Here is an 8529-nt window from a genome sequence, read left to right on the forward strand (position 1 = left end):
AATTTAAACAATTTTTTACCTACAATTGAGATTGAGCTTAATAAAACGAATTCAACAGTTTACAACATTATACGTCAATACTTGGAAACTAAACATTCTTGATTGAAAGTTATTATTTTGGTCTTGGGTATTAGAAACCATATTCCATTCACTGTATCTATGATAAATCAATTATTTTCTTTCAGGAGAGTCAAATCAGTTTCAAAGCTTTGAGAGCCAAGTTTCAGGAGGAAGCTCTTTTGGCTCAGTCCAAAACCACTCGACCAGCTGTAGCGGAAAAACCCAAAAAGGTTCCTCATGTCGGAGGCCACTGTAGTTCAGTGGTTAGCAGTATCAATATTGCCACAGAAAACAAGACTACTGTGGTTCCCAGAGTTATCTTCCGAAACGAACTGCGAGCATCTGGGGGAAAGCGGCCCATTCCTTCTCCGACGCAACCTACGCAGATTTCCCCCTCTTCTCTATCCACAAATGGAGACAGCACAAAATGGCAGTCCTTTAAAGAACGACACATGCCTCGGGTGCTTCCCGTCCTGTGTTCTAAAGATCAGAAGATTGATCATCGGACTAAAAAGGAATCGCCACAAGATCAAGAGGTCGTGAAAGAAATGCCACAAATAAAACCCAAGAAGAATAATTTGCTGCTTGCTTTGAAGTCTTCTAGAGTGTCAAAGGTTAGCACAGAAAGCGAAGAGGAACCCACATATGCTGAGTTGACCACCAGATCTTCTAGCGCTCCTGGCGAGCTGCCCTCTGTGGAAAAGCAGACCTCAGATGATGGTATTTGGCTCCAAGGAGAGTAAGTTACCGCAGAGCGCGACTTCTCTAATCCAATCTGTCTCAATCATGCCTCCGTTAGGAGAGACGATCGTCGACTCTGACAATCGCATTGTTAGCACCTTGGAGAGGGCCAGGAGAAAGTTCTCCCGCCGACACATCTTGAGTTCCAGCAAATCTAGGAATGTGCATTCGCCTGACTTTGCAACCAACGAGAGATCATTCCTTTCGCCGTCCATGGACAATGTGGAGCCTGATCTACCACCACTTCCACCTCCACCTGTTGGTCTCCCACACCTTGCTTGCATCTCTGCCCGACCATTCTCCAAAGTCAACAACTCTGCTCGAAGTACGTATGTTGCAAACATTGTTCTCTAACGGCATGTGTGAACTTGCTCAACGTTTTCTCTTCTCCCAAAGAACCTGCGTTTATGAAGCCATGTCGCCCAGATAAAGCTGAGCGTCCTTCTGTCACTGCCGACCTTCCCTCTCATTCGACTGTTCAAAAAAATCCACTACCTGACTTGAGGTCACTGGGGCCGAAGCCATTAAAGCCTCCCAGACCGCCATTAGACGCTCTCAGACATTACCAAAAACCTGCAGTTCATGGTGTGCTAAATTTATCACATTTTTCCCTCGTTTTTGTTCTTGCATATTTGTGGTAAACGTGGACATCTGCTTAAGTGCAAATATCTCTTTTTTTTTCACAGAGGTGTTAAAAGCTCTCAGCCCGCAGCCAGCTAATGAAAAGCCAATCTCCAGTGCTGCGCTGGAGGCTCCTGTTTTCCCAGACTTTGAGATGGAGCCCACAGAGAGCGAAGCTGTAGATATTTCTGCATTAAACCTAGAGGTTCTAGATTTGGGAGGCCTCAGCTTTCCACTTCCTGACTGTGGAGTTCCTGAATCCGAGGCTTTCCAATGTGACACGTATACCTCTGCAGGGGCCAATGAAAGCCCTGTCGTCCAACAGCTCAAACTTTGCGGTCTGAACGGAAGAGCTCCTCATGCAGCCAGCTTTTCTGAACCGTCAAATCAGTCCATCAGTCATGAGCAAAGTAGCCCAAATGAGAATGTGAAGGTTCCTCCTACTCCAACCTCTCATGCTGATGATGAGTCTCACTCTGCCCGGGATGAAACTGAGCTCACTCTCAAAGCAGCCACGACTTCTGAAGCGAGCTACACGCATATAAGGTGAGCTGAGAATCTTTTTGTGTGTGTGTGCGCGCGCACTGCTCAAAAAAATTAAAGGAACACTTTGAAAACACATCAGATTTCAATGGTGAAAAAAAAAAAGTTGGATATGTATACTGATATGGACAGTTTAATGTCTCAGGAACAAAAGGATGCCACATCTTTTGATGGAAATAAAAGTTTTCAGCCTACAGAGGGCTCAGTATATAGACACCCCAAAAATCAAAGTGAAAAGATGATGTGGCAGGCTCGTCCATTTTGCCTAAATTCAATTTCTGCAACTCAATATTCTTTTCAATATCTTGTGTGGCCCCCTCGAGCTTGTATGCATGCTTGACAACGTCACGGCTTGCTCCTAATGAGACGACGGATGGTGTCTTGTGGGATGTCCTCCCAGATCTGTCTAAGGCAGGGGTGGGCAAACTTTTCGACTCGCGGGCCGAACTGGGTTCTAATTTGGACCGGAGGGCCGAACCAGGAGCAGATGGACGTAGTGTTTGTGTGAAGTAATATAAGCGACCTGTAAAGGTCATTGCATAAAAGATTTTGGCCTTTAGTAGGTAGTAAAGCATGGATATTCCAAACAAGTTTTTTGAAAACAAATGCATTTATTAACAGCATTAAAAAATAATAACAATAATTCACTGAAAAACTGCTATCAGTGATTCTCATAAAATACGAGACTGTTATTATGAATAACAGTCTCCATCACTTCACTGCCTGCAGGTCAGATTAATGAAAGATCTTATGAGATCACATCAAACGGCAAACATTCTGACCAAATATATCATCTTGAAAAATCGGTGAAAGCATACACCCAAATAAAGTAATCGAAACGGCAACACGGTGAGGGGTATCTGAAAATCAGAGCAGAGTTTTAACTCGCAAACACCTGGTAACAGAGGTGAGGAAACGGGAAACACTTCCTTAAAGTAAGCCTTAAGAACTTTACAGGTTAAGATTAGTCGCAAACAGGTGGTGCGTCAATGTCCTTGAGTATCCTGCATTGTTTGAAAATGAGAATGGTCGCTAGTTTCAATCCCTGCCATGTGTACAAATCATATTCAAAATGCATTTTTTTCACAACAAACTTGAGCGCCTCCCCTTCATTTTCAGTGGGAACAGTGTTGTTGGTCTCCCTTTTTTGCTAGTGCGTCATAGTCTGGAGTAAAATTTGTTGTGGCAATTCTTAGGAGAGATCCGAGGTGTTGGTCCGTTTACATTGATCTGTGACAGGTTGATGTTGACGTTCATGTGGCTGAACGTCACGTCGCGTACGTCGAGCCAAATTGGCCACTCTCTTTTGAACGCTCGGCACTGTGTCCACCTTGCTTTTCCTTGGGCGACTCATTTTAATGGAAGGATTCCAGGGGAAGGTTTGTGGGTGGCTTTAGCGCAAAACTGCATCTGAAAGCTCAGCACGCGAATTACAAGAATGCAGTCGTCACAGCCCACGCTCTAAATTCGGGACTGATACAAATAGAGCGCGAGTGTGCCATGTCCGTACTACTGAGTACGTACACGCACTTGAGTGTGCACCGAGCTTTCTGACACGGCTTCCGGTAGTAAATGCGCAGGCGAGCGCTTCCCCATCTACTGGGGAAACGCAGTCATTGCAGGCAATACGACCAAAAAAAAAAGTTTAATAATCAAAGTCAAGTCAAAGTCAGCTTTATTGTCAATCTCTCCACATGTCACAACACACAAAGAGACTGAAATTTGTTCAGGGTTGGCGGGCCGGATTAAACGGTCCCGTGGGCCGGATGTGGCCCGTGGGCCGTAGTTTGCCCACCCCTGGTCTAAGGGCATCAGCAAGCTCCTGTAAAGTCTGAGGAGCAACCTGGCGGCGTCTGATGGACCGAAACATTATGTCCCAGAGGTGTTCTATAGGGTTTAGATCAGGTGATCGTGAGGACAATTCAACTGTATCAATTCCTTCATCCTCCAGATACTGTCTGTATACTCTTGCCACATGAGGCCGGGCATTGTTGTGGATCAGGAGGAACCCAGCACCTACTGTACCAGCGTAGGGTCTGACCATGGGTGCAAGGATTTCATCCCGATACCTAATGGCAGTCAGACTGCCGTTCTCTAGCCTATAGAGGTCTGCTCTTCCCTCCATGGAAATGCCTCCCCAGACCATCACTGACCCACCACCGAACCGCATCGCATAGCATAGCGCTCTCCTTGGCTTCTCCAGACCCTTTCACATCTATCACAGGTGCTCAGGGTAAACCTGTTCCAATCTGTGAAAAGCACAGGGCGCCAGTGGTGGACTTGCCAATTCTGCTGTTCTATGGCAAATGCCAATCGAGCTCCACGGTGCTGAGCAATGAGCACAGGGCGTTGTGCCCTGAGGCCACCCTCGTGAAGTCTGTTTCTGACTGGGCAGAGACATTCACACCAGTAGCCTGTTGGATGTCATTCTGTAGGGTTCGGGCAGTGCTCAACCTGTTCCTCCTTGCACAAAGTGGCAAATATCGGTCCTGCTGATGGAATGAGGACCGTCTACGGCCCTGTCCAGCTCTCTTAGAGTAACTGTCTGTCTCCTGGAATCTCCTCTATGCTCTGGAGATTGTACTGGGAGACACATCAAATCTTCTTGCAACGGCACGCATGGATGTGCCATCCTGGAGGAGTTGGACAATCCGCGCAACTTAAGGGGGTTAAGAAATTGCCTCATGCTCCCAGTCGATATGACTTTAGCGATAGCCAACACTTGTGGAAAAACATTTTCAAAAAATCAAGGAGGAATTTGAAATGGCTTCCACCTGCAAAACCAGTCCTGTCTTGGGGACGATCTCGTTGTTGCCCCTCTAGTGCAGCTGCTGTTAATTCCATCAACACCAATGCAGGTGAAACTGATTAACAACCCCTTCTGCCACGTACCTGACCAAAACCTTAACAGAAAAGTCAAATTGAATTCCTGCCATACCCTGATAAAAAACTGTTCCTTTAATTTTTTGAGCAGTGTATATACATGTGTATATATGTAGATATAAATTGGATTGTTTGTTTCAGTGACCAAAACTTTGAGTCTGACAATGTATATGAAGATGTGGAAAACATCAACAAGTTCTTCTTGTGCCAGAACTCACGCAAGCAGAAAGGCAATCTGAGTGAGATTACTTCCTTTTTTCGCCCCCACCCAAATAACGCTCGCAGAGCTAAACGTAACCTTTTCTCTTAGATCCATATGCTGACAACAACCTTCCTGCGGTGAGTCATTTTTTTTAAGCGTTTATTTCATTCTTCACTTTTCCTTGCGCCGCCTGTGCTTGTAAGTATTGACATATTGTTTACCTCAAGAAAGAGGAGGCGGCTCTTCACATTTGGCCACGGAATCCATGGTATGAGCAGTGGTCTTTTAATTGACATGGATTATATCTGCCAGATGGAAGCCCGCCTTTGATTTAGTTTCTCTCACTGTGCTGATCAAAACAGGGGCAGCACATCAGGAGAACATTCATCCCATTATCACGTCTACAGGTATGTTGCGCCATCCACATTGCCAACTGGAAAAATGGAAAACAAGCCTTTGTTGCTGCTCACCAGTCCATTTCCATCCTCAGTAAAGAACGTCAAAGCCCTAGCGTGGCTGACTATAAGGAACTGAAGAAGAGGGAGAAGCAGCGACTGGACAAGGAAAAAAAGGAGCAAAAAGAAAGAGAGAAGAAGGAGAACGAAATGAAAAAGAAGTTCAAAGTAGGTCCGGCGGATATTGGAGTAAAGGTCACTATTTACTGCTGATGAAGAGAAAGCATAAACTGAAGGCTGAGGTAACGTGTAACTGGTGTGTTTCTCGAGGTGACGGGCGACGAAGTGCCCATGTACCACGCTAAGGTGATGGTGGCTAGTAAAGTCCGCAAGAATGACCTACCTGTTAAAAGCGGCGACACGGTCAGCATTATTCGTACCACCAACTGCCCGAGGGGAAAATGGTTGGCACGAGATGCAAACCACAAATGTGAGTTGAAATGAACATCACGTCTCAGCGGACTGTTTTTCTGATTGATTGATTATTCTTTAAGTGGCTGTGCACTGTCTTGGCTTTCGCAGATGGGTACATCTCAGTGATGAATGTGGAGCTTAATATCAAGGAGATGTTGGAGGTGGGCAAAAAGGCCCAAGCAGCGGGACGTGGTGTCAACATGGATGGGGACACCATCAGCATTGGAAGCAGGTGCCAAAAAAGCATCAGTGCACATCTCTAGCTGACATTTGTAACATTTCTTTTCCTTTTCAGATCCTCAAGCCACCTTGTAGTCACAAGCAGTTGTGAGTATCACAAAAATATGCTAGATGCAGAAAAATATATATGTACATGTCCTTTATGGACAGTGAAGGTCATTACTAAAATGAGGTTGCTAAAATAAATAAAAATTATTATTTTTAGTAATTCACTTAACAGCAAGCATCCAGTTCTTTCCCCTCCAAAACATTTATTTTCTTTCAGACAGGGAAACAAAAATCCCTCAAAATATGTTGTGTTTTGTAAGTGAATATAGACTTGGTGAGTGACAAATCATAGTTGTTTCAAACTTGGGCAAAGATACCTTAAAACTCCCAAATGACGACCTAAATACTATAATACTCCAGACAAGTCAATTTTGTTTTGTTTGTTTTTATGAAACATTGGCTGGTGGGTCTTGGTTGGTTCTCTGTCAAACCTCAGCTGTCAACTGCTTAATCAAAAGCAATTGTTTTCGTTCAGTCACAGACAGCGAGGAATGGGCCTGTGAAGACGAGATGCTCTCAGCCTGCCAGTAAGTGGGATAATCTTGCCTTTCTTGTTCGTTGAGTGACCAGCACAAACTACTTGCACTTCGTTCTTGCAGCATGCCCTATCAGCCCACCTCCATTCCAGAAATGCGTAAGTACATTCAATTCATGTTTTGTTTTTTTTCAAGTTTAATGCAAGAACATCAAGTATTTCCCCTCAAGTCGTCCTACAAACGGCAATGTGAGCTTCACTAGTAGTAATGTACAATACAGAGGAAATGGTTTTGATGTGAATGTTCTTGACTCCATCTGTCTTTTCTCTGTCCGTTGTTAGCATTTTTTTATTCTCCTCTCCCTTTCGGTTTTTCTGACAGCATATCACCTTGCTAAGAACCAGCACGGATTGAGTGATGCCAACTTTCACCACACTCAGTAAGTCAAATGTGCACATTGTTAATGCAGATGGTCTAGAAATTTTGTCTTTTGAGAGCAAATTGACATTTTTTTCTGAAATGGTTTTATTTTTTTCCAAAAAATGTCTGCAGTAATTTTTCGAATGGCAAGAGTTTGAGCCTTGCATTAATTTGAAAAAATAAATTGTGAGTCAAACCTCGAGGATCATTTCACAACTGATTGTTATTGATACAGGAGCCACTACAGCCAGAATATAAATTACAATTCAGCGTAAATAAAAACAACTATTGTCAGGTCATGGAACATGTTATGGTGCTCTTGGAAATATTTCCTTTTCTTTTTAAGGAGAAGACATGAAGCTCTGCAGAAGCTGGCCATCTTTTTTGAACATGGCAAAGATGAATTTAGTGATGTTCGTGATAGTGGAGCTCCAACCCCGACTAAGTATAATATATCTTATTTTTTTGTGAAATTACAAACGTGTGTGTTATGTTGTTGGCAATGTGTATTCTGCAACATTTTTCTCCCCGTTTTTCTTTCCATTGTGTCTGTTACTCAAGCTCTGATCCACCAAGTAAGTCTTTTCATGGCTCCACTGTAAGCGATCACTCTCGACAATCTACAAGATTGTTTGAAGTCTTGCATTATCTGAAGACTGAATCTGTCTGACATCACTGTTTTCTTTTATCCAGACTTCTTGTGTGCCGTAGAAGAGCTTCCTTACCCGTAAGTATTTAATTAACCTTAAATCAGTAAAGGTAAAGTAAAGGTAGTTTTTATGGTTGCATATTCAAGGCTTGGTCATACAGTCTTGCTACTGGTACATTAAATAAGACTATTTTACTTTGACAGTGAACAAGAAGTGGACTTCTCAGAAGTGGAACTTCTTCCTCCACCCCCATTGTATGCTGACAACGACTGAGTAAAACATCTGCTAACATTTGAAACTGTACATTTATCAGAGTATCTGGTGTGACTGCAAACTGAAAGAAAAGCTATCCCTGGCCAATTACAATAAGCATCCCGAATGAGCTTTATATTCCTTTTTACACTTGCTAAGTGGGTGTGGGTGTTTCACTTTGTTTGATGATGCATACCACATCTGGTTCACATTTTTTCTTTGGTGTTATGTTGTTGCACAATACAATTTTACAACATCCAGCCAAAATATTATTGAAAAAAAAAAAATCCAATCCCATCTACATATCCTTTCCAAATATAATAATGTTAAGTTTTGATTGAATCTGTCAGAGAGCTGTTATCTCACAATGTGTATTATGGTTGTTTGTGGTGGTGTAGAACGGTACTCTGTTTAATTGAAAGCCGCTTCTAAAAATTGTTACATTTAACAAGAAACCTGCACTCCATTCACTGTATTTGGAGTATGTAAGAAATAAATGATCTCTGCTCGTGGTCAAATTGTTT

At 43.2% G+C, this 8529-nt stretch overlaps 1 protein-coding gene across 3 annotated transcripts; it reads left to right on the plus strand.

Moving 5' to 3' along the window:
• Positions 1–379: 379 nt before the first annotated feature.
• si:ch211-188c16.1 (uncharacterized protein LOC562677 homolog) lies at positions 380–8511 on the plus strand. 3 transcript variants are annotated; one of them, XM_061295766.1, is made up of 19 exons: positions 380–780; positions 860–1126; positions 1198–1386; positions 1488–1968; positions 4990–5087; positions 5159–5187; positions 5278–5318; positions 5413–5457; positions 5541–5673; positions 5776–5935; positions 6028–6151; positions 6215–6246; positions 6683–6734; positions 6807–6841; positions 7065–7122; positions 7450–7548; positions 7665–7678; positions 7797–7830; positions 7957–8511. In XM_061295766.1, exons 1-19 carry the CDS (start codon positions 513–515, stop codon positions 8024–8026), a joined length of 2229 nt encoding a protein of 742 aa, XP_061151750.1. In that variant the 5' UTR covers positions 380–512; the 3' UTR covers positions 8027–8511. The 3 variants fall into 3 exon arrangements, with proteins under 3 accessions (XP_061151750.1, XP_061151749.1, XP_061151751.1); XM_061295765.1 differs by having other exon boundaries at positions 7450–7678; XM_061295767.1 differs by lacking the exon at positions 7665–7678.
• Positions 8512–8529: the final 18 nt, after the last annotated feature.

The sequence above is a fragment of the Syngnathus typhle genome, linkage group LG13 (assembly GCF_033458585.1).
Source record: "Syngnathus typhle isolate RoL2023-S1 ecotype Sweden linkage group LG13, RoL_Styp_1.0, whole genome shotgun sequence".
Taxonomy (NCBI): domain Eukaryota; kingdom Metazoa; phylum Chordata; class Actinopteri; order Syngnathiformes; family Syngnathidae; genus Syngnathus; species Syngnathus typhle.